The 24,669-nt window shown below is 67.0% G+C and overlaps 2 protein-coding genes across 2 annotated transcripts in view; one reads left to right on the forward strand and one right to left on the reverse strand.

Annotated features, from left to right (window-relative positions):
- LOC102447551 (alanine--glyoxylate aminotransferase) overlaps positions 1 to 12,065 on the forward strand; it is a 29,077-nt gene extending 17,012 nt beyond the window's left edge. Inside the window, exons 9-11 of the mRNA XM_075917863.1 lie at positions 3,132 to 3,227; positions 9,750 to 9,878; positions 11,530 to 12,065. Of these exons, the coding sequence (XP_075773978.1) occupies positions 3,132 to 3,227; positions 9,750 to 9,878; positions 11,530 to 11,637 (333 nt within the window). The 3' untranslated portion in view covers positions 11,638 to 12,065. The remainder of the gene's footprint in view (positions 1 to 3,131; positions 3,228 to 9,749; positions 9,879 to 11,529) is intronic.
- Positions 11,963 to 22,593, reverse strand: MAB21L4 (mab-21 like 4). Its single transcript, XM_075917862.1, has 5 exons — positions 21,801 to 22,593; positions 16,766 to 16,988; positions 14,542 to 14,695; positions 13,296 to 13,646; positions 11,963 to 13,069 (listed from the first exon to the last, which is right to left on the reverse strand). The coding sequence occupies exons 1-5, from the start codon at positions 22,303 to 22,305 to the stop codon at positions 12,977 to 12,979; spliced, it is 1,326 nt and encodes a 441-aa protein (XP_075773977.1). The 5' UTR covers positions 22,306 to 22,593; the 3' UTR covers positions 11,963 to 12,976.
- Positions 22,594 to 24,669: the final 2,076 nt, after the last annotated feature.

Below are 24,669 nucleotides of genomic sequence, written 5' to 3' on the forward strand. Positions count from 1 at the left end.
GGCAGGGTGGAGAAGATGAGGGGCCCGGCTGCGGTGAGTGGGGAGGACCTCAAGGGGCCCAGGGCGGCCAGACGCTTGGAGAAGCTCGTGTTGGCCCAGTGTAAGGACATGGGGGGCATGGACGGTTCCTTAGCTCCTCTGAGCGGGCCTGTGAGCGGCACCAGATCCCCCAGCAGACCGGCTCCAACAGCTCAGCCCCTTGCTGGATCAGGAGGCCGCAGGGGGCTCAGCCAGCTGGAGGATCTGCAGCTGGGCGACTACGAACGGTCAAACAGGCCCTGCTGCACAATTGGACCCCTGAGACGTACAGGAGGAAGTTCCGGGGGGCGCAGAAGGAGCCAGGGGAGACCTGTGTGGATCTGGCCTCCCGCCTGGCGCAATCCAGCCACAAGTGGGGGAGGGTGGGGCCCAGACTGCAGAGGGCCTGATGATGCTGGAGCAGTTCTATGGAGCGTGCCCGCCCATCCTGAGCCTGTGGCTCCAGGACCGGAGGCCAGAGGACCCCCAGGAGGCCGGGAGGCTGGCGGACGAGTTCACGGAGAGCCGGTCCGGGTGTGAACGGGAGTCCCGGAGAGAGAGGGAATCGCGCAGAGACCGGATCTCGGCTGAGCGACGGAGGAAATCACCTACGGGGCGAGCCCAAGAGACAGGGGCCAGCCAGCCCCCCAGGGAGGCAGCCAGGACCGAGATGGAGCCAGCCTGAAGGGACCCACAGGACCTGACCTGCCATCACTGCGGGCAAAGTGGCCACGAGGGCTCAGTGCACCAGGACAGGTCCCATGTCCAGAGGTTTTCCAGGCTTAACTGGCTGGGGGAAGGGCAGGCCCCCCAGAGGCAGGGGCCAGCAGGCAAACCTCAGCTCAGAGTGGGGGGAAGGCCTCTCAGGCCAACTCCCCTGGGAGGTCTGACCCTCGGGAGGCGGATTTCTCCGTGCGCCGGGTGGGGGCAGGACGGCCCCTGCGGAGCGAGAGCCTTGTGCCCCTGCAGGTGGATGGCAGGGAGGTGACGGGTTTCTGGGACACGGGGGCGGAGGTGACGCTGGCCCGGCCTGAGGTAGTGGCCCCAGGCCACAAGGTACCAACACCCAGCTGACCCTGAGGGGCACGGACGGGTCCCGTTTAAGGTGCCCGTAGCCCGGGTGCATCTGAAATGGGGGCTAAGGGGGCCCTAAGGAACTGGGGGGCACTTGCCCACAGAGGTGCTGTGGGGGTGACCTAGAGGAGTGGCCAGACGGACCCCACAGGACCCTGGTCACCCCCCGTAGCCAGGGCCAGCGAGGGGCAGGCTCCCTGCGGGGGGCTCAGGGCCCCATCCCAGCAGACACGGGGCTCAGCAGGGCTAGGGCCCCGGACACAGCCAAGGGGGGCCAGGTCCCTGCCCCAGCTGTGGAATTCCAGGCGGAGGGGCAGGCAGACCCCTCCTTCCAGACGCTGAGGGACCGGACTGGCCTCGGCACAGCTCAGCCCTGGCGGAGGGGGGAGTCCTGTATGGGGAATGGCTCCCCCAGGGAAGGGGGGGCGTGGTGGTTCCCCAGAAATATCGCCCCAGGCTGCTGCACCTGGCCCATGACGTCCCATTCACAGGGCACCGGGGGATCCAGCGCACCCGGCTGAGGCTGCTTCAGGCCTTTTACTGGCCGGGGATATTCGCGCCGTGCAGCGGCCCTGCCGGTCCTGCGACTCCTGCCAGGGGGCACGGGCGGCCCGACACGGGGGGGGGGGAAGCTGCCTTGAGGCGCCGGCCCACCATAGAGGAGCCGTTCCAGAAGGCAGCAATAGAGATACTGGGGCCTGTTGGCCAGGCCAGCCGGCCGGGGAAAACATACATCCTGGTGGATTTGGCTACCAACTCCCCGAGGCCATGGCTCGAGGCAGACCCAGTGGCAGACGTGCTGCTGGCCATTTTCAGCAGGGTGGGGTTCCCCCAGGAGGTCCTCACGGACCAGGGATCCAACTTCATGTGGGCCCCGCTCTGGTGCTTGTGGGAGACGCACGGGGTCCGGCTCCCCTGGGCCCCAGCGTAGGGCGCCTGGCCCAGCGGGCTGGTGGGGAGGTGCCGGGGACCCTGAAGCAGATGCTGGAGGCTTCACGCACCGGAATCCACAGGACTGGGACAAGTACCTGCCCCACCTGCCGTCTGCACACGGGGAGGCGCCCCGAGGGTCTGCCAGGTCCCCCCGACAGAGCCAGTGCAGAGGGGGAAGGACCCCCGGGCTTGCTGAGAGAGTTACAGGGGGGAGGCCTCCCGGGATGGAGAGTCGGGGGTGGAGGACGTCCTGGCTTTCCGGGAAAGGCTCACTGAGCTCGTGGGCCTGGCCAGAGACCCTGGGCAGAGCCCGAGGGGAAGGGCTGGTCCGACCGCAGAGTGGGGGCCCACGCCGGCCCCTCAAAGCCGTGAAGCAGCTGGACGGGGGAGCCGGCTCCTGCAGGGCAGTGTCATGGCCGGCCCAAGCACAGGGGAGCACCCACGCCACAGCCGCTGCTGTACCTGGTGGGGAGCCTGAACTTCCCCAGGCCACAGGCTGAGCGACCCTGCCCAGCTCGCTCTGAGCCGGGGGAGAGGTGTGACAGTGGGGGGAGGGCCACTCACTGGTTGCTATCTTGGGCTGTGGGTGACCCCTGCTGGCCTGCGTCTGTAGCACTGCCCAGCGGGGTCGCCTGGGGACCCTCATGTCACATAGTCCCTGCCCCAACCGCTTCTTACCTGCCCAGGGAAGGGGTCTGAACAAAGGAGGGGGTGGCTGGGAGAAGGGGCAGTCTGGGCTGGGAACATGAAGGGAGGAGACTAAGCGGAGTACTGAGGGGCCAGGGCCGGTGGACCCCACCCCAAGGGGGCTGAGGCTGCCTGGCCCTGACTCCTTATGTCCACATCACGCCTGTGCTGGGCTGTGTCCTGGAGGAGCAATAAGCCCCCGTTCTACTGGCCGGCGGAGTCTCATCTCGCTGCAGACGGGGTGCAGGATCGGGGGTCCCTGATGCGCTGTCGGGGGGGGGACTACCAGAGCTTGCCTCTCCCCTTGGAGATGAACGGTGTGTCCTGTGTCTGGCCCAGGGTGCGTCTGCCTGTCACACGCCCGGCCCTGGGCAGGATCCTGCTGGCTAATGGCTCTGCTCTTCTCCCCTTTGGCACAGGGGCTGCAGAACTCCTGGAAACTCCACAAAGAAACCAGTCTCCACCTGTACGAGGGGCTGCAGCAGCTGGGGCTCCAGCTCTTTGTGAAGGAGCAGGTAGGGCGGGGCTGAGGTCCCTGGGCGCGGGCAGACACTGGGCAGGTAGGGCGGGGCTGAGGTCCCTGGGCGCTGGCAGACACTGGGCAGGTAGGGCGGGGCTGAGGTCCCTGGGCGCTGGCAGACACTGGGCAGGTAGGGCGGGGCTGAGGTCCCTGGGCGCGGGCAGACACTGGGCAGGTAGGGTGGGGCTGAGGTCCCTGGGCGCGGGCAGACACTGGGCAGGTAGGGCGGGGCTGAGGTCCCTGGGCGCTGGCAGACACTGGGCAGGTAGGGCGGGGCTGAGGTCCCTGGGCGCTGGCAGACACTGGGCAGGTAGGGCGGGGCTGAGGTCCCTGGGCGCTGGCAGACACTGGGCAGGTAGGGTGGGGCTGAGGTCCCTGGGCGCGGGCAGACACTGGGCAGGTAGGGCGGGGCTGAGGTCCCTGGGCGCTGGCAGACACTGGGCAGGTAGGGCGGGGCTGAGGTCCCTGGGCGCTGGCAGACACTGGGCAGGTAGGGCGGGGCTGAGGTCCCTGGGCGCTGGCAGACACTGGGCAGGTAGGGCGGGGCTGAGGTCCCTGGGCGCTGGCAGACACTGGGCAGGTAGGGCGGGGCTGAGGTCCCTGGGCGCTGGCAGACACTGGGCAGGTAGGGCGGGGCTGAGGTCCCTGGGCGCTGGCAGACACTGGGCAGGTAGGGCGGGGCTGAGGTCCCTGGGCGCTGGCAGACACTGGGCAGGTAGGGCGGGGCTGAGGTCCCTGGGCGCTGGCAGACACTGGGCAGGCAGGGCGGGGCTGAGGTCCCTGGGCGCGGGCAGACACTGGGCAGGTAGGGCGGGGCTGAGGTCCCTGGGCGCTGGCAGACACTGGGCAGGTAGGGCGGGGCTGAGGTCCCTGGGCGCTGGCAGACACTGGGCAGGTAGGGCGGGGCTGAGGTCCCTGGGCGCGGGCAGACACTGGGCAGGTAGGGCGGGGCTGAGGTCCCTGGGCGCTGGCAGACACTGGGCAGGTAGGGCGGGGCTGAGGTCCCTGGGCGCTGGCAGACACTGGGCAGGTAGGGCGGGGCTGAGGTCCCTGGGCGCTGGCAGACACTGGGCAGGTAGGGCGGGGCTGAGGTCCCTGGGCGCTGGCAGACACTGGGCAGGTAGGGCGGGGCTGAGGTCCCTGGGCGCGGGCAGACACTGGGCAGGTAGGGCGGGGCTGAGGTCCCTGGGCGCTGGCAGACACTGGGCAGGTAGGGCGGGGCTGAGGTCCCTGGGCGCGGGCAGACACTGGGCAGGCAGGGCGGGGCTGAGGTCCCTGGGCGCTGGCAGACACTGGGCAGGTAGGGCGGGGCTGAGGTCCCTGGGCGCTGGCAGACACTGGGCAGGTAGGGCGGGGCTGAGGTCCCTGGGCGCTGGCAGACACTGGGCAGGTAGGGCGGGGCTGAGGTCCCTGGGCGCTGGCAGACACTGGGCAGGTAGGGCGGGGCTGAGGTCCCTGGGCGCTGGCAGACACTGGGCAGGTAGGGCGGGGCTGAGGTCCCTGGGCGCGGGCAGACACTGGGCAGGCAGGGCGGGGCTGAGGTCCCTGGGCGCGGGCAGACACTGGGCAGGCAGGGCGGGGCTGAGGTCCCTGGGCGCGGGCAGACACTGGGCAGGTAGGGCGGGGCTGAGGTCCCTGGGCGCTGGCAGACACTGGGCAGGTAGGGCGGGGCTGAGGTCCCTGGGCGCGGGCAGACACTGGGCAGGTAGGGCGGGGCTGAGGTCCCTGGGCGCTGGCAGACACTGGGCAGGTAGGGCGGGGCTGAGGTCCCTGGGCGCGGGCAGACACTGGGCAGGTAGGGCGGGGCTGAGGTCCCTGGGCGCTGGCAGACACTGGGCAGGTAGGGCGGGGCTGAGGTCCCTGGGCGCTGGCAGACACAGGGCAGGTAGGGCGGGGCTGAGGTCCCTGGGCGCTGGCAGACACTGGGCAGGTAGGGCGGGGCTGAGGTCCCTGGGCGCTGGCAGACACTGGGCAGGTAGGGCGGGGCTGAGGTCCCTGGGCGCTGGCAGACACTGGGCAGGTAGGGCGGGGCTGAGGTCCCTGGGCGCGGGCAGACACTGGGCAGGTAGGGCGGGGCTGAGGTCTCTGGGCGCTGGCAGACACTGGGCAGGTAGGGCGGGGCTGAGGTCCCTGGGCGCTGGCAGACACTGGGCAGGTAGGGCGGGGCTGAGGTCCCTGGGCGCTGGCGCTGGCAGACACTGGGCAGGTAGGGCGGGGCTGAGGTCCCTGGGCGCTGGCAGACACTGGGCAGGTAGGGCGGGGCTGAGGTCCCTGGGCGCTGGCAGACACTGGGCAGGTAGGGCGGGGCTGAGGTCCCTGGGCGCGGGCAGACACTGGGCAGGTAGGGCGGGGCTGAGGTCCCTGGGCGCGGGCAGACACTGGGCAGGTAGGGCGGGGCTGAGGTCCCTGGGCGCGGGCAGACACTGGGCAGGTAGGGCGGGGCTGAGGTCCCTGGGCGCGGGCAGACACTGGGCAGGTAGGGCGGGGCTGAGGTCCCTGGGCGCTGGCAGACACTGGGCAGGTAGGGCGGGGCTGAGGTCCCTGGGCGCTGGCAGACACTGGGCAGGTAGGGCGGGGCTGAGGTCCCTGGGCGCTGGCAGACACTGGGCAGGTAGGGCGGGGCTGAGGTCCCTGGGCGCTGGCAGACACTGGGCAGGTAGGGCGGGGCTGAGGTCCCTGGGCGCGGGCAGACACTGGGCAGGTAGGGTGGGGCTGAGGTCCCTGGGCGCTGGCAGACACTGGGCAGGTAGGGCGGGGCTGAGGTCCCTGGGCGCTGGCAGACACTGGGCAGGTAGGGCGGGGCTGAGGTCCCTGGGCGCTGGCAGACACTGGGCAGGCAGGGCGGGGCTGAGGTCCCTGGGCGCTGGCAGACACTGGGCAGGTAGGGCGGGGCTGAGGTCCCTGGGCGCTGGCAGACACTGGGCAGGTAGGGCGGGGCTGAGGTCCCTGGGCGCGGGCAGACACTGGGCAGGTAGGGCGGGGCTGAGGTCTCTGGGCGCTGGCAGACACTGGGCAGGTAGGGCGGGGCTGAGGTCCCTGGGCGCGGGCAGACACTGGGCAGGTAGGGCGGGGCTGAGGTCCCTGGGCGCGGGCAGACACTGGGCAGGTAGGGCGGGGCTGAGGTCCCTGGGCGCTGGCAGACACTGGGCAGGTAGGGCGGGGCTGAGGTCCCTGGGCGCGGGCAGACACTGGGCAGGTAGGGCGGGGCTGAGGTCCCTGGGCGCTGGCAGACACTGGGCAGGTAGGGCGGGGCTGAGGTCCCTGGGCGCGGGCAGACACTGGGCAGGTAGGGCGGGGCTGAGGTCCCTGGGCGCTGGCAGACACTGGGCAGGTAGGGCGGGGCTGAGGTCCCTGGGCGCTGGCGCTGGCAGACACTGGGCAGGTAGGGCGGGGCTGAGGTCCCTGGGCGCGGGCAGACACTGGGCAGGTAGGGCGGGGCTGAGGTCCCTGGGCGCGGGCAGACACTGGGCAGGTAGGGCGGGGCTGAGGTCCCTGGGCGCGGGCAGACACTGGGCAGGTAGGGCGGGGCTGAGGTCCCTGGGCGCGGGCAGACACTGGGCAGGTAGGGCGGGGCTGAGGTCCCTGGGCGCTGGCAGACACTGGGCAGGTAGGGCGGGGCTGAGGTCCCTGGGCGCGGGCAGACACTGGGCAGGTAGGGCGGGGCTGAGGTCCCTGGGCGCGGGCAGACACTGGGCAGGTAGGGCGGGGCTGAGGTCCCTGGGCGCTGGCAGACACTGGGCAGGTAGGGCGGGGCTGAGGTCCCTGGGCGCGGGCAGACACTGGGCAGGTAGGGCGGGGCTGAGGTCCCTGGGCGCTGGCAGACACTGGGCAGGTAGGGCGGGGCTGAGGTCCCTGGGCGCTGGCAGACACTGGGCAGGTAGGGCGGGGCTGAGGTCCCTGGGCGCGGGCAGACACTGGGCAGGTAGGGCGGGGCTGAGGTCCCTGGGCGCTGGCAGACACTGGGCAGGTAGGGCGGGGCTGAGGTCCCTGGGCGCGGGCAGACACTGGGCAGGTAGGGCGGGGCTGAGGTCCCTGGGCGCGGGCAGACACTGGGCAGGTAGGGCGGGGCTGAGGTCCCTGGGCGCGGGCAGACACTGGACAGGTAGGGCGGGGCTGAGGTCCCTGGGCGCTGGCAGACACTGGGCAGGTAGGGCGGGGCTGAGGTCCCTGGGCGCGGGCAGACACTGGGCAGGTAGGGCGGGGCTGAGGTCCCTGGGCGCTGGCAGACACTGGGCAGGTAGGGCGGGGCTGAGGTCCCTGGGCGCGGGCAGACACTGGGCAGGTAGGGCGGGGCTGAGGTCCCTGGGCGCTGGCAGACACTGGGCAGGTAGGGCGGGGCTGAGGTCCCTGGGCGCGGGCAGACACTGGGCAGGTAGGGCGGGGCTGAGGTCCCTGGGCGCTGGCAGACACTGGGCAGGTAGGGCGGGGCTGAGGTCCCTGGGCGCTGGCAGACACTGGGCAGGTAGGGCGGGGCTGAGGTCCCTGGGCGCTGGCAGACACTGGGCAGGTAGGGCGGGGCTGAGGTCCCTGGGCGCTGGCAGACACTGGGCAGGCAGGGCGGGGCTGAGGTCCCTGGGCGCTGGCAGACACTGGGCAGGCAGGGCGGGGCTGAGGTCCCTGGGCGCTGGCAGACACTGGGCAGGCAGGGCGGGGCTGAGGTCCCTGGGCGCTGGCGCTGGCAGACACTGGGCAGGTAGGGCGGGGCTGAGGTCCCTGGGCGCTGGCAGACACTGGGCAGGTAGGGCGGGGGCTGAGGTCCCTGGGCGCTGGCAGACACTGGGCAGGTAGGGTGGGGCTGAGGTCCCTGGGCGCTGGCAGACACTGGGCAGGTAGGGCGGGGCTGAGGTCCCTGGGCGCTGGCAGACACTGGGCAGGTAGGGTGGGGCTGAGGTCCCTGGGCGCTGGCAGACACTGGGCAGGTAGGGCGGGGCTGAGGTCCCTGGGCGCTGGCAGACACTGGGCAGGTAGGGCGGGGCTGAGGTCCCTGGGCGCTGGCAGACACTGGGCAGGTAGGGCGGGGCTGAGGTCCCTGGGCGCGGGCAGACACTGGGCAGGTAGGGCGGGGCTGAGGTCCCTGGGCGCTGGCAGACACTGGGCAGGTAGGGCGGGGCTGAGGTCCCTGGGCGCGGGCAGACACTGGGCAGGTAGGGCGGGGCTGAGGTCCCTGGGCGCTGGCAGACACTGGGCAGGCAGGGCGGGGCTGAGGTCCCTGGGCGCTGGCAGACACTGGGCAGGCAGGGCGGGGCTGAGGTCCCTGGGCGCGGGCAGACACTGGGCAGGTAGGGCGGGGCTGAGGTCCCTGGGCGCTGGCGCTGGCAGACACTGGGCAGGTAGGGCGGGGCTGAGGTCCCTGGGCGCTGGCAGACACTGGGCAGGTAGGGCGGGGCTGAGGTCCCTGGGCGCTGGCAGACACTGGGCAGGTAGGGCGGGGCTGAGGTCCCTGGGCGCTGGCAGACACTGGGCAGGTAGGGCGGGGCTGAGGTCCCTGGGCGCGGGCAGACACTGGGCAGGTAGGGCGGGGCTGAGGTCCCTGGGCGCTGGCAGACACTGGGCAGGTAGGGCGGGGCTGAGGTCCCTGGGCGCGGGCAGACACTGGGCAGGTAGGGCGGGGCTGAGGTCCCTGGGCGCTGGCAGACACTGGGCAGGTAGGGCGGGGCTGAGGTCCCTGGGCGCTGGCAGACACTGGGCAGGTAGGGCGGGGCTGAGGTCCCTGGGCGCGGGCAGACACTGGGCAGGTAGGGCGGGGCTGAGGTCCCTGGGCGCTGGCAGACACTGGGCAGGTAGGGCGGGGCTGAGGTCCCTGGGCGCGGGCAGACACTGGGCAGGTAGGGCGGGGCTGAGGTCCCTGGGCGCTGGCAGACACTGGGCAGGTAGGGCGGGGCTGAGGTCCCTGGGCGCTGGCAGACACTGGGCAGGTAGGGCGGGGCTGAGGTCCCTGGGCGCGGGCAGACACTGGGCAGGTAGGGCGGGGCTGAGGTCCCTGGGCGCGGGCAGACACTGGGCAGGTAGGGCGGGGCTGAGGTCCCTGGGCGCTGGCGCTGGCAGACACTGGGCAGGTAGGGCGGGGCTGAGGTCCCTGGGTGCTGGCGCTGGCAGACACTGGGCAGGTAGGGCGGGGCTGAGGTCCCTGGGCGCTGGCAGACACTGGGCAGGTAGGGCGGGGCTGAGGTCCCTGGGCGCTGGCAGACACTGGGCAGGAAGTGGCATCCGGCTGAGCTAAGGGGTGTTTGGGGGCTGGCTGAGGCCAGGTGCTTGGCTGGTGTAAGTCTGCGCAGCTCCGCTGGCTTCGGCAGAGCTAGGCTGATTGCACCCGCTGAGGAACTCACCCAGCTCCATGCCTGCGGAGGCTTCGCCGCTGGCAGATTCCCAGCCGAGGTGGGGCGGAAAAGCCGGATGCTGTCAGAGAAGGAACCCTTGTCCAGGGGCGAGTGTGCAGCATGCGGCCGGAGGGGAAGCGGGCTGTTGGCCCGTGCCCAGAGGAGACCTTCATGGGACTGACGCTGCGTCTGTTTTCCAGGAGGCGCGGCTGCCAACCATCACCACCTTTGTACTGCCCGAGGGATACGACTGGCAGGAGGTCATCGCCTTTATTATGAATAAACATGCCATTGAGATCTCAGGGGGGCTGGGCCCGTCGGCAGGGAAGGTGGGTAACATGCTGCACGTCTCGCTGGTGAGACAGGTGCTCGAACTCGCTACCAATGCCCAAAGGGCTCGCCAGGGGTGATGGGCCGGGGTCTTTTCTCTGCTCCCGCCGTGTCCCTCGAGAGCAGCTCTGGCCGTGAGTCGGGGCTGCACTGACAGCCAGCCTCCCCTCTCCACACCCCTCGCCGTGCGGGGGGGTGGAATGGCTGTGCAGCAGGCGCAGCATTTGCAGCTGTTTCCAAGAGAGGATGGAATTGCTTGTAGCCAAGTTTGCATCGGCACGTTCCCGAGGAGCGGAAAAGCTGGCTGTGACTGCGCGTCTGGCTGTTCCCCGGAGCAGCCAGAACAGGCTCCCAGCCAGTCGAACGGGGGGGTTGTTGCTTCTCCAGGGTACAGCCCAGCACAGAGGTGAGGGCCAGGATGCCTCAGCCCCCTTGGGATAGGGGGGCCTTGCCTCCCCTAGACCCCGAGCACTCAGCTTAGGCTGTTCCCTTCATGTTCCCAGCCAGACACTGCCCAGCCCCCAGGCCCTGCCCCCAGCCAGGTGCCGTCTCCACCCCCCTCCCTTTGTCTCCCCCCTGGGAAGAGCCTTGTTCCCTGCCCAGGCTGGGCCAATCCCCGTGTGGGGGAGTCAGTGGGGATCACACAGCGCAGGGGGAGCCGGGTCCCGGAGCAGACAGCCCCCGCCACGCCACACTAGCCATCGGTCTTTCCACATTTTCCTTCTGTGTGTTAACGAATGCAAATGAAAAGAGGGTACCTAAGGCAGAGCTGCAGAGAAGCGTCTTCTCCCACAGGACTGTGGCTAACCACAGTGGTTACCCTGCATTGGAGACCAGGGAAAATAGGGACTCAATTATTAGCGGAGAGAGAAGGCCCAGACACTGTAGCTCTCAAGCCCTGAGCCATTTTCCAAGCCTCTGCTGAGAGCCTCCATTAGTCCAGCTGGAGCGACGCCGGCTGAGGCGCTTGCAGACTGAGGGTGCTAGTTTTGAGCAGGGCCTTCGCTCGGAGGGACTGGCTTTACCACTGCTTTCTTATCTGAAGACTCATTTCTGAGTGGAGACGTGCCCCAGTGCTTTCAATGGGAACTGGAGCAGGGCAAGGCAGTAGGCGAGGTGCTCTTCTCCAGGACAGAAGGGACGAATAAAGCCTCGCAGGCGCAGCCCCTTACAAACAAGCTTTGTTTTAGATTTTCATCGTGAGTCATTTATTGTCACTAGCCGTAGGTGATCGCCCTGGGGGGCGCTCGGCCACAAGTCTGCTCCTTCGTGCTTCTCTGGGGCAGACTGGCCAGCAGAGCTAAAGCAGGGCCCCTGCTGTACTAAGGAAAGCAATTCCCCCACCCGCCCCTGCATCTTCTGCAGCAGGCACGACTGCAGGGCGGCTCTGCAGAACGTGGCACCCTTCAGATTTGCTGCCTTTGACCCCCTTAGGCATACGTGGGCGTACGTGGGGCCGGGCGCTGGAGAATCCGGCCAGTGTATGGCAGCGTGTAGGAAGCCCCAGGCGGCTGAGTGCCTGGTTCTCACCGTCCCAGGAGCCTGGCACCCATGCGACGGGCAATGCAACATGTCCCTGGGCCGACCCCGGGGAAACAGTTTGATCTCATTCAGATTTACTGCCCTCTCCTGGGTCTCTCTCAATTCCAGGTTCTTCGAATAGGACTCATGGGCTATAACTCCACCAAGTTCAACGTGGACCGAGTCCTCCATGCCCTGAAAGATGCCTTGCAGCACTGCCACAAGAACAAGCTGTGAGCTGCTCCTGGGGCGGCAGCAGACTCAGCCCAGAGGGACCGTTTCAGGCCTTGCTCCTGCCACTGTCTTCTCTCGAACTCAGGCTGGAGGCTGCAGTGGGGACACTGCCCACACTTCCCTCCCCTCTTGTACCCGTGAAATCCAGGGGGTGCTGGGCCAGCGGCAGCACCCTACAGGAACCATGAAGCCTGCCGCACCCCAGGAGCCAGGCTCCCTTTGCAGGGCCACGCGGCTCTGCACAGGGCTATGCAGAGGCTTTGCTTTCTGGCTGGCTGACCAGAGGGTGCTCAGGGCAGTGGGAGAGACAGCTCAGCACGGGAGGTAGGACACGGCCCAGCTCGTATGGACACTAGTTCTGCCTGAGCTGCCCTCGGATCCAAAGCTGGCGGTGCTCCTGAGAAGCAGTGTCCTGCGAGCCCACCCACCCCTTCCAGGACTTGATCAGCGGCCTGCAGGCGAGGCCTGTGCTCAGGAGAACAAGGCAACGGGATGGGGAGGACCCGGGAGCAGAGGGCAACCTGCATCAGTGGGAGTGGAGCTGAGGGGCGCCCAGCCGGGGCGCCTGCCTAGCCACTGCCGCAAGGCCGGAGAGGCAAGCCCCAAGCCGCAGCCCTGCTCCCACGGCCATGACTGCTCCCCCCTTCCCACCCTGCCTCTGTTAATTCAGCAGGCGGGGGCTGAGTGCCACGGGCTGGCTGGTGCTTGGCCTCGCCCTCGGTGCCTGTCTGGTCACACCTGCCTCCAGCACACCAGCTGCACGCTGCCTCACAGGCCCGAGGAGCCATGCTCCTCCCCCGCCCCACCCCTGCCGTGTCGTCCGTTCAGCATGAGCACGGCCGCCTGCTCCCAGTGGCCCCCCCCCACCAAAGCAGGATGCTGGAAGTGCCCTCGGCAGCCTCGCTCCCCCATGCAGAGCCATGTGCGATGTACGTGTGTAAATTCACTGGTGCAAGGGCATGCCCTGGAACAGCTCCCACCACGTTAATAAATGGGGCCTGTGGCCTGGCACAGCGGGCGTGTGGCTCGGCTTCGCTCCAGGGCCCCACGCCGCCCCACGGAAGGGGTACAGAGAGCACGTCCCGCGTCCCTTCGCCCAGTGACTCAAAGGCAGAGCATAGAAAAGGGGCTGGGCTCCAGGGGCCATTGTTCAGGTGACAGGCCAGCGTCAACTCCCAGCCTCCAGCCCCACTTACGTCAGCTCCGTCCCCATTGCTTCTTCCCGCCTGTGCACCGCGCAGCAGGAGCCCCTGGGTTCCCAGCACCGCTGCTGCGAGCCAGGCGGCAAAGGCGGATGTGGGGGCGCCGGTCTGTGGGGTCTGGCGTGCGCGTGTGAGCCGGCTCAGCTCTGCTCCGGTCGCGCCCTCTCGGCCTCGGACGAGATGTGGGTCAGAGCAGCGAGCCGCCGTCTGTCCTGGATGCGGTAGACCTGGAACTGAGCAGGGCAGAGGGGTCAGATGAAAGGCTGCCGCACAGGGGCCTCTCAGCCTAGCGCCACGGTGGCGCCACGGACGCCTCTCGAGCCACGTGGGCGCGGCAAGGAGCAGCCGCCCCAGCTGGCCGCAGTGGCACTGAGCTCCTCAGCCTCTCCTAAGCCGCTGTATCTGCCCCGGGGCAGTGGCGCCGGGCCCCCCCCGGGCCCAGGGACTCCGGCGGGTTACCTTGCTGAGCAGCACATCGAAGTAGGCCGTGCTCCAGCCGGCCCCGCCCTGGGCTGGGCGCCGCAGCCAGGCCTCGACGCCGCTGTCTGGGGGCAGGCGGCTGCTCCGCGCCGCGGGGGCGAGGTGGCACGGGAGGAAGCGCGCGGGCGAGCTGGCGAAGCCCCGCACCCGGGGGTACAGCGCGCTCGCAGCCGCTCCCCGGAAGAGGTTTTCTTCTGGATGCAGGAAGTGGGGGAGATTTCTGGTTGCTAAGCAACGAAGCAGGATCACCAGGAGCCGGTAGACGGATCCGTCCAGGTCCTCCCAGTCCTCGGGGGAAGGGAACAGCTCCGTGGCCCACAGCAGCACCATCTAGACTCGGAGCCAGAGGGAGGCGTTCAGAGCGGGGGCACGGCACGCGCACTAGCTGTGGCTGCCGAAGGGGGTTAGGCGCCGCGGGAACCAATGGGAGCGGGGCAGCCGCTGACACGGCCACACGCTTTGCAGCTGCGGGCTCTCGGCGCGTCCTGGGGGCGCTTACACAGCCACCCAGCCCTGGTGTGCAGCCCCACGGGCTGTCCTGCGCCCAGAGCGTGACCCCAGCAGGGGCGCCAGGGACACTGGGGGCGCACGCCGACGATTCCTAAGGGCTCGGTGCAGCCTGGGTCCAATCATTCAGCCACGCGACAAGAATCTGCAGCTGGGGGCCAATTCCCTGGAGGCGCCGTCACGTGGAAACGATTTGCAAGCCCGGGGCCCTCGGCACGCCTGGGTCTGCGATTGGCACCAGGGCGACAGCCCCCGGCCGACGTGGGCCGGTAGGCGCCAGTGCCACGCACCGCGTGCTGTGAGCTGGTGTGTGGGGCCGCAGAGCCACTCAGCCCTCCCCACGTTGTGGGCCACCCCGGAGCGGCAGGAACTGCTGTGGGGGCGAGGGGGACAGCCCTGGGCGACTAGGAACATCCCACTCGCGGGACGCAGGTGCGGGCCATGCATCGCACGGGGGAGCACAGGCAGCAGCGCGCAAGCTCGTCAGGGCAGAGGGAAGGCCCCTGGCCCGTGGGCAGGGCAAGGATCGCTCTGACCGGCACTAGTCTTCGGGCGCCCGGGCACAAGGCAGCGGCACACGCACCTTGCTCCTCCCGCGGGTCCATGAGCCCAGGCCACGTGCAGGGTTTGGCCAGTGCAGACGTGCAAGTCCCAGCGTGCCGTGTACCGCACATGGGCGGCTCCCAGTCACTGCAGCGTCCCCTCTCGGGAAACCTACCTTCAAGTGCTTAAACGTGAGCCCCCCTTCCCTGCCCTCTTCTTGCCACTCCTCCCGGTTGACGTGGTCCAGCAGGCGGAGGCTGTCGAGCCGGTGGCCTCTCAACAGGCCCACGATCCGGAGCAATCTCGCGACAGGGCGGTCGGCGGAGTACCTGCCGAGACACGCACAGGCTGCTCACTGCTCAGGGCGTCTCTAGAGTGGGTCCGCAGGGCATCAGCATTCAGCCCGGCAGCTCTCCCCTTCTCCTGGCCCCTCCCACGCCAGGCAGCCTGTAGCCCCATGGCACCTTCCCGTAGGGCTCTTCCTCAGAGCCAGTCGCTGTGCTTGTGCCCTGCAATAGCTTGTACCCGGGAGTCCCTACTGGGCTTTTGGGGCGCCCTTCCGAAGCAGGGCCGGCACGGAGCAGCCCCTTGGCCCTGCTAGTGTGGCAGTGGGGCTGTTCGATTCTTCTTCAACCTGCCCTCTTCGAGAGGTGAGTCTATTTACGGCAAGTTTCATCTACGAGGGCAGTGGTCCCCAAGCGTTTTGGGTGGTGGGCGCCGCGCGGGGCTGCTGGGCCACCCAGGGGCGGGGTCTGGGCCACCCGGGGGAGGGGCTGCGCATAGGCCACGCACCCAGGGGTGGGGCCAGGGCCGGCTCTAGGTGTTTTGCTGCCCCAAGCAAAACATTTTTTTGGCCGCCCCCCAGGACAGGCACTGAGGAGGAAAGCGCCCCTGTCCCTTTGACTCCCACCAAATCCAGCCTATGTCCTGTCTCCCCTCCACACACATCCCGACTCCCCCCGCCCCCCCAGGCCCTCCACACACATCCCGACTCCCCCCGCCCCCCCAGGACAGGCACTGAGGAAAGCGCCCCTTTCTCTTGACTCCCACCACACTCCGGCCAAACCCAGCCTACGTCCTGTCTCCCCTCCACACACATCCCGACTCCCCCCCATGCACGCACGGAACCCAATTTCCACCTTCTCTCCCCTCCCAGGCAAACCCGACCTCTCAGTGACTGGACCCAGCCCCCCCTTCTCTCCCCCACCTGATCCACCCTGCACCCTCTTCCCTCCCAGCCAAACCAGATCCCGACCAGACCCAGTTTGCTCCCCTCTCCCACCTCCCCCCAATGACCGAATTCCGTCTCCTTTCCCTCTCCCCACCAAATCCTTGTGTCCCCTCCCCACAGCACGCGCGGAAATGTCGGAGCACTCTGGGGGAGAGGTGACAAGTGTCACGGGTCCCCGACTTCCCTTTCTCTGCGGCTGTACACACCTTTCCCCGCCCCTCCCCTGCAAGAGGAGAGAGAGGAGCCGCCAGGCCAGGGCTCGCCTGCAGCCGCTGCAAGGGATTCTGCAGCAGTGCGGAGGGGCCGGCGTGGCAGTGCAGCTGGCTGGCAGCCCTGTACAAACACCTGGGAGCAGGAGCGAGGCAGAGCGCTGGGTGGGACAGTCCAGAACTGTCATTCATGTTAAAATTCGACACTTTCTAAAAAGGACTCAACAAACACTTGAACTATCTCACCCATTACCAAGATAGTTTCCCCAATTATCACCTCTAATACCGTTAACTCACAAACATCCCACTCTCCCTACCTCTAGTATCATCAATTCACAGACACTTACCTTCCTCCCCCCCCCCCCCGCATCCCCCTCCTGTTCTGCAATGTGATTTGTCCTTTTCATATGTGTTCATTTTTTTTAATTGTATCCTTTGGTATATATGGTTGTGACTACTTTCTTCCACTATTTGATCTGAGGAAGTGGGTCTGGCCCACGAAAGCTCATCATCTAATAAACCATCTTGTTAGTCTTTAAAGTGCTACCTTGTCCTGCATTTTGTTTCAGCTACCCCAGACTAACACGGCTACATTTCTATCACTATTCCACGGGGCAGAGAAGCCCAGCATGGCGCGGCAGCTGAACTCGGCAGCAGTTCGCCAGGTGTGACACTGAGCTCCTGGGCAGGACCCTCACTTCCTTAGGAGTTTTCTTCCGGGCGAAAGGCAGAATCGTCTTTAGTGCCGGTTGAAATGTTCCAACATTCTCAAGTGTGAGGAAAACGTTCACTAAACTTCAGATTTACATGGAAAACAGCAAGCAAGCGCCTCAGTGTGCAGGCTCAGGTTCCCTCCTGTTTGCACTGGACAGAACTGCGTCCTCCGAACGGCAGGCAGACCCGCTCTCTCCCTCCCAGCAAGCTTTCAGGAAGGGGGAGGCGCACAGCCTGGCGTTTACCTCCAGTGGTGGGAGCTGCAGGGAATGAAGTCAGCCTCCTGGGTCACTTTCTGCAGGCTGCCTGCCGGAAACCCTCCTTCTTCGGGCCTGCTGTGGAGCTTCCGAGCACCCTGCTTCCTCCGCACCACCGGGAGGATGTGGAACCGGATCATTTTCCAGCCACTGGACACCAGCAGGGACAGCTGCAGCCCTTCCTCCTGCAGGCTCTCTGCGCTGACCTGACCTGGGAAGGGTGGGGGTTGCTTTAGAAAACAGGCGTAGAGATCTCCTTGTCCTCCCCCTTCCCCCCTTCTCTGGGTGCCTTGGCAGCCGGCCCCACTTCAGCCGGGCAGGGCCCTCAGGCCTGGGGCGTTCGCCCTGTTCTTTAAAACAGACCGGCCACGCCTGGATGGGGCCCAGCGGCAGTGCAGCGACCGGCCTTGCCGAGTCTGGCCTCTCTGCGGCAGAGCAGGGGAGACCGTCGGCGAGAGCGGGGCATGAACGCCCCTTGTTCCGCACCTCCGGGCATGGCAGCCGCTGCTGCTGGGGTGAAACCAGTGGCTGAAACAAACCCACGTTGTTGGTCGGTTGCCTGGACGTCCCCTAGCAGCTCCATGGAGCCACAGCTGGACAGCTCCTAGGCACTTGGCGCTGGAGCAGAGCAGGGGACGGGGCCTGTCGTACTGATGGTCTTTGCTCCAGCCACTCCCTTTCCGGATTCCCCCCTCCCCCCTGCACTTGCCAGGCTCTGAATGCTCAGTCCTCCAGCACAGCACACTGGGCTGGGACCAGGCAGAGGAACCAGGAGGCAAGGCTGGTGATGGGGCAGGCAGGAGCCAGGAGAGCGGTGGATGTAGCTGTCTCGCTGCCTGCTATGACTCCAGAGCAGGAGCACCACCCTCTGCAGAGACTTCTAGGGCCCAGGGCACAGAGCCCAAACCGGGGTGAGCTCTGCGCTCCGACTCCAGCAAGGGTGAGCCCCTCTGCACTGGAGCGGCAGATTGCTCCCTTGGGTGCCCCCATCTGCCCAGCCGCCTGTGTGCTAGCCTGAAGCACAGCCATAGCCAGCTTAGCCCCGTCCCAGAGGAGCAGGCCGGCTGCAGCTTAGCGCTCGCCCCTGGCCCAGCCTCTACTCCGCTCCAGACAGACCGAGGCCACGCCCAGCCGAAAGGAACTTACAACAGACACAGGGCGAGCTACGGCCCTAAGCTCCGAATGGGGAGAGACGCGTCTGGAACCAGCCATCGCCACACGCCCCGCGGGGCTGAGCCGCCGGAGGGCTCTTGCTTGTGCTAGAACGATCTTGCCTCCCACAGGCCAAGCAGCACAGTCAGGGTCATTCTCCTCTTCCCACGCCTGATGGTGACTCCTCTTCATGGGCAGGGTGCCTTCTTGGTGGTGGTACATGGGGAGATTCCAGCTGCAATGTCCCACCATTGTCCATCTGCTATAGATGGACCTTTCTTCCTGGAAGGGCACAAGACCTTCTGTTGGGCCGGCCTCTTCACGCTCATTAATGTGCTCTGCTGACACAGGCAGAGGCTCACAATCCACCTTACGGGCGGGGCTACGGGTGTGATGAGTCAGATGAGCGCCCCCAGCAGCTCACTAGCACACCGTGAAGTCTAAACATTAACCACACGGGCTGTGTCTAGACTGGCCAGTTTTTCCGGAAAATCAGCCGCTTTTCCAGAAAAACTCGCCAGCTGTCTACACTGGCCGCTTGAATTTCTGCAAAAGCCCTGACGATCTCATGGAAGATTGTCCGTGTTCTTGCGGAAATGCTATGCTGCTCCCGGTCGGGCAAAAGTCCCTTTTACGCAAAACTTTTGCGCAAAAGGGCCAGTGTAGACAGCTGAGATAGGGCTTTTTTGCGGAAAACCAGATCACAAAAATGGCGATCGGGGATTTTTTGCAGAAAAGCGCGTTGAGATTGGCCACGGACGCTGCCAGTCTAGATGCTCTTTTCTGAAAATGCTTTTAATGGAAAACTTTTCCGTTAAAAGCATTTCCGGAAAATCCTGCCAGTCTAGACGTAGCCACGGGATGCGTCTACACAGCCGGGCTCGATTCGAAACAAGCTGCACAAACTGAGCTACAGCAGTTGCGTCGCTTATTTCAAAACGGAGCACGGCCACAGCACGGCTGTGGAGATGGAGCCCCAAGGAGGCTGCGGGAGTCGGAGGGAGACGTCCTCAGCTCGACACTATCCACAGTCACTGCCTGCTGCGCAAGGCAGACGCGGTCATTTGGGAAGCGTGTTGCGGTGGAGACACACCCTTGCTGCTCGTTCTAGTCCTCACTGTAACCGTGACAACGCCGGGGGAGCCAGCGAGATTCCAGCTCGGTATCTGTCGGCGCTGGAGTGAGAGCCGGGGCCTTGGCAGACCGAGAAGGATGCATAGCGAGAAACAGGCGGGTGTTTGAGCCAGAGGGTCTGACTGACACACAGTTGGGGGTAGACGAGGGACTCACGGACTGGCCCCCCTGTGGCTGGGCACGAGAGACGCTCGCTCCTCCTCTGGCCCTCCTGCCGACAGCCCCCTTGGCCCGGGGACATTCTGTGCCATGAACAACTGTCTAGTGCCCCGATGCCAGGTGTCAGCCACAGCCGGGCCGGCCGGGACAGCTGAGCCATTTCCTCGGCCAAGCCTGGGAAACCTGGACAGACACAATCAAAGAACATGGCCCAGACGGGCAGCCCCAGGGAGGAGTCCATCGGCCAGGAGCAGCTGGTGGGGAGCACACTCGGCTCACGCGTCTGCAGTGAGGGTCAAACCAAGCCCTCTGGCACGAGGACATGCTGGCGAGGCGCCGCTCCCTTGGCCGAGCACATGATGGATCCAAGGAGAACACGATGCCCAGCTGCCTTCTTTACAGAATAAACCAGTCTGAGGAAGAGGCCGCAGAGCAAAGTTCCCTCTATCCTTTTCCATCTGTGTGCAGATTTTTTCCATCCATGTGTGGAATAAATGTGTATGTGCACGGAGGCATGTGCAAATGTGCACCACCAGTAGAAACAAAACACCTCACTGTCAGCTGGCTGGCATTTGCATCTCTCCTAAGCAGCCGCACACGTGCACAGCAGACAGGGAGGTCCCCCACGGGCGGATTTGTGTCCCGCTGACATTCCCGCTGCTGTTGTAGCTGAGCCAGGCCCATGCCCTCAACATTCAGCGCGAGGAGCTTCTGTCGCTGCTGCTCTGCAGGTGAACGCTCCTGCTGACGGCTTGCATTTTACAAAGCAGCGTGCTGACATGCTGCAAAGGCGGACTCCCGCCTCCCCGCGCTTCACCTTGCATGGGTCACGCCCGAGAGGTTGGACTCGTTGCTCCAGTTATCACTGGCGCAGCCAGCAAGGGGAACAGTTGCCTGCCAGCTCCGATTAAGCAAAGACTGGCGCTGAGCTGGATCTGACACACGTAATCGCCCTGTTTCCACTCCAGCACCAGGGCCTGCTCAGCTGAGCTTGTAGTAAACCCACTGGCCCTGGTCCCGTTTCACAGGGCAGACACACCCCACTGGCCTAGGATTAACTTTGACAGGGCCGCTTCTTCATCGCACCGCTAGCCGTGCTGCTTCCCACCCAGAGAGCCAGAGCTCAGCCCAGGCCAGCGGGTCACTGAGAAGCAGAAGAGCGACCTAGAAATGTCTGGAGACTGACGGCAGCCGCCACGAGGGAGGAGAACGTACAGCCGATCCCTCGCACGGCTTTCCAGCCCGAAGGATGCAATGGGACAGCGCCAGTTACAGAGGGAAACCCTGGCCCCTCTGGAGTCAGTAGCAAAAGTCCCTCTGACTTCACTGGTGTCGAGATCGCCCCCAGCAACTTTATTTCAGCATGGCACTGAATGTTCATCAAGTGGCATATCTAGCCCTTGCCAGCGGAGGCATCCCAACACACGTTAGACTACAGCCTCTCCGTGGGGCCTTCTCGCCCGCCACTGAAGCGCAGCACCTCTGGGGTGAAACACTGAAGACAGCCTGCACCAGCAGCATGGGCCTACATGCAGAAATTCACCTCTCTAGGTCACGCCCAAGGCGTTGGTGGGTTTGGTTTTTCTTCTCTTTCCACAGAGAATGCAGCTACCTCAGTTTGGACCGACACAGCCATCAAAGCTGGGGACTTCTTGTTTGTGCCTCCATCAGCAGCTCCCTCTGTCCTCCCTGGACCAATCAGTGCCTCTCGGGATGAAAGGGGAGCGGGTTTCTCTGTCCGGGCTCTGGCTCGTGCCTCACGGGTAGGTTCCAGTTCTGAGTGGATAGCGGCTGCCTTTCCCCGCGGAGGGGCGTTCCGAATCCAGCCGCTCAGGTTACGTCCCTATGGGGGTCCCACCCATCACTGCTGCCCAGGTGAGGGCCCCGTGTCGGGCTGAGGCCTCTCTCAGACCCTGCTCCACGCCTCTCCGCTGTTAGACAGTTTCACTGCCTCCTCTTCCATCTCCTTCCCCGCCCCTCTCCCCTTCCCATTGCCCCTCCTCTCTGTGCCTCGCCTTTTCCTTTTTGCCTCCCACCATCTGCATCTCCGGCCCGGCCCGGCCCGGCCCTGCTCTGGGCTGGGAGCAGGGAGGTAGCCAGCCTCTCCATGCACACCCCATCTGCCCCCCACCACGGTCCCTCTGGCCCCTCCCCCAACCCCTCACCTCTCCAGGCACACCCCATTTGCCCCCCACCACGGTCCCTCTGGCCCCTCCCCCAACCCCTCACCTCTCCATGCACACCCCATCTGCCCCCCACCACGGTCCCTCTGGCCCCTCCCCCAACCCCTCACCTCTCCAGGCACACCCCATCTGCCCCCCACCACGGTCCCTCTGGCCCCTCCCCCAACCCCTCACCTCTCCATGCACACCCCATCTGCCCCCCACCACGGTCCCTCTGGCCCCTCCCCCAACCCCTCACCTCTCCAGGCACACCCCATTTGCCCCCCACCACGGTCCCTCTGGCCCCTCCCCCAACCCCTCACCTCTCCAGGCACACCCCATCTGCCCCCCACCACGGTCCCTCTGGCCCCTCCCCTGCCCCTCCGGCCCTGGCCCGCGGTGCAGCTGGCACACACCTGGCGCGATGAGGAACTCGTGCCTGCAGTGGACGATGGCCGTGACGATTAGCTCTCTCAGGCGCCTGAGGACCTTGCCTGGCACGACGTGCCCCCTGCACTCAGCGCCGCACGCCGCACTGAACACGTCCTCTCGGGTCCAGTCCTCCCAGCCAGCTCCCTCCCTGGGCACGGCCAGGTGGCAGCAGCCTGCTGTGTGACGGTGCCCGCTGGGGACCGGCTCCACCTGGCCCTCTTCGCTGGGGCAGGCCTGCAGCAGGAGGGCGTCGGCCGCCATCCGCAGGGGAACCCCCACCGTGACCTCGTCCTCCGAGGAGCAGAGGGCAAACTCAAAGACTTCCAGGTTTCTTGAATAATCAGCCATAAAGCGGGGGTCCAAGGCAGTCACTTTCTCCAGCACGGTCAGCAGAATGTTCTCTGCCCTCTGGAAATGCTCCAGCCTCTGAGCCTCGCGAGCCAGGACCACGCCCAGGCGGCTGTGCCAGTGAGACCCCTTCGCGGCCATGGCTGCCTGGCAGGGCGAAGAGCCTCCTCTCCCGGCACTGCGAGCTGCGCTCGCCCCGACAGCCCGGCAGGGAGGGGAACGCCGGGGGTGGGAACAGGAGCCTTTTGGGCGGAGCAGCCAGTGGAGAGACGTTCCAGTGACACATCACGAAGCCTCCTCCTCTGGCGCTGGGCGAGAGCCAAACCCTGTGCGCTGTTCCTTCCCGAGGGAGACCCCCCGGCAGTCAGGTGTGTCCCGCGCGCTGTTCCTTCCCGAGGGAGCCCCCCCGGCAGTCAGGTGTGTCCCGCGCGCTGTTCCTTCCCGAGGGAGACCCCCCGGCAGTCAGGTGTGTCCCACGCGCTGTTCCTTCCCGAGGGAGCCCCCCCAGCAGTCAGGTGTGACCCGCGCGCTGTTCCTTCCCGAGGGAGACCCCCCGGCAGTCAGGTGTGTCCCGCGCGCTGTTCCTTCCCGAGGGAGCCCCCCCGGCAATCAGGTGTGTCCCGCGCGCTGTTCCTTCCCGAGGGAGCCCCCCCGGCAGTCAGGTGTGTCCCGCGCGCTGTTCCTTCCCGAGGGAGCCCCCCCGGCAGTCAGGTGTGTCCCGCGCGCTGTTCCTTCCCGAGGGAGCCCCCCCCCCCCGGCAGTCAGGTGTGTCCCGCGCGCTGTTCCTTCCCGAGGGAGCCCCCCAGCAGTCAGGTGTGTCCCGCGCGCTGTTCCTTCCCGAGGGAGCCCCCCCGGCAGTCAGGTGTGTCCCACGCGCTGTTCCTTCCCGAGGGAGCCCCCCCGGCAGTCAGGTGTGTCCCGCGCGCTGTTCCTTCCCGAGGGAGCCCCCCCGGCAGTCAGGTGTGTCCCGCGCGCTGTTCCTTCCCGAGGGAGCCCCCCCGGCAGTCAGGTGTGACCCGCGCGCTGTTCCTTCCCGAGGGAGCCCCCCCGGCAGTCAGGTGTGTCCCGCGCGCTGTTCCTTCCCGAGGGAGCCCCCCCGGCAGTCAGGTGTGACCCGCGCGCTGTTCCTTCCCGAGGGATCCCCCCCGGCAGTCAGGTGTGTCCTGCGCGCTGTTCCTTCCCGAGGGAGACCCCCCCCCCCGGCAGTCAGGTGTGTCCCGCGCGCTGTTCCTTCCCGAGGGAGCCCCCCCGGCAGTCAGGTGTGTCCCGCGCGCTGTTCCTTCCCGAGGGAGCCCCCCCAGCAGTCAGGTGTGACCCACGCGCTGTTCCTTCCCGAGGGAGCCCCCCCAGCAGTCAGGTGTGACCCACGCGCTGTTCCTTCCCGAGGGAGCCCCCCCGGCAGTCAGGTGTGACCCACGCGCTGTTCCTTCCCGAGGGAGCCCCCCCGGCAGTCAGGTGTGACCCGCGCGCTGTTCCTTCCCGAGGGAGCCCCCCCGGCAGTCAGGTGTGTCCCACGCGCTGTTCCTTCCCGAGGGAGACCCCCCGGCAGTCAGGTGTGTCCCGCGCGCTGTTCCTTCCCGAGGGAGCCCCCCCGGCAGTCAGGTGTGTCCCGCGCGCTGTTCCTTCCCGAGGGAGCCCCCCCGGCAGTCAGGTGTGTCCCGCGCGCTGTTCCTTCCCGAGGGAGCCCCCCCGGCAGTCAGGTGTGACCCACGCGCTGTTCCTTCCCGAGGGATCCCCCCCGGCAGTCAGGTGTGTCCTGCGCGCTGTTCCTTCCCGAGGGAGACCCCCCCCCCCGGCAGTCAGGTGTGTCCCGCGCGCTGTTCCTTCCCGAGGGAGCCCCCCCGGCAGTCAGGTGTGTCCCGCGCGCTGTTCCTTCCCGAGGGAGCCCCCCCAGCAGTCAGGTGTGACCCACGCGCTGTTCCTTCCCGAGGGAGCCCCCCCAGCAGTCAGGTGTGACCCACGCGCTGTTCCTTCCCGAGGGAGCCCCCCCGGCAGTCAGGTGTGACCCGCGCGCTGTTCCTTCCCGAGGGATCCCCCCCGGCAGTCAGGTGTGTCCCGCGCGCTGTTCCTTCCCGAGGGAGCCCCCCCAGCAGTCAGGTGTGACCCGCGCGCTGTTCCTTCCCGAGGGAGCCCCCCCGGCAGTCAGGTGTGTCCTGCGCGCTGTTCCTTCCCGAGGGAGACCCCCCCCCCCCGGCAGTCAGGTGTGTCCCGCGCGCTGTTCCTTCCCGAGGGAGCCCCCCCGGCAGTCAGGTGTGTCCCGCGCGCTGTTCCTTCCCGAGGGAGCCCCCCCGGCAGTCAGGTGTGTCCCGCGCGCTGTTCCTTCCCGAGGGAGCCCCCCCGGCAGTCAGGTGTGACCCACGCGCTGTTCCTTCCCGAGGGAGCCCCCCCGGCAGTCAGGTGTGTCCCGCGCGCTGTTCCTTCCCGAGGGAGCCCCCCCAGCAGTCAGGTGTGACCCACGCGCTGTTCCTTCCCGAGGGAGCCCCCCCAGCAGTCAGGTGTGACCCG

This window comes from Pelodiscus sinensis, unplaced genomic scaffold (assembly GCF_049634645.1).
Source record: "Pelodiscus sinensis isolate JC-2024 unplaced genomic scaffold, ASM4963464v1 ctg41, whole genome shotgun sequence".
Taxonomy (NCBI): domain Eukaryota; kingdom Metazoa; phylum Chordata; order Testudines; family Trionychidae; genus Pelodiscus; species Pelodiscus sinensis.

Bases quoted from the DNA above. Each gene is read 5' to 3' on its own strand.
- MAB21L4 (XM_075917862.1), bottom strand. From the start codon at position 22,305: ATGGCCGCGAAGGGGTCTCACTGGCACAGCCGCCTGGGCGTGGTCCTG. The intron at 16,989-21,800 runs GTGTGTGCCAGC...CACCCTTCCCAG, and splicing joins CGAGTTCCTCATCGCGCCAG to GTCAGGTCAGCGCAGAGAGC. The intron at 14,696-16,765 runs GTAAACGCCAGG...GTGTCTCGGCAG, and splicing joins TGCAGCTCCCACCACTGGAG to GTACTCCGCCGACCGCCCTG.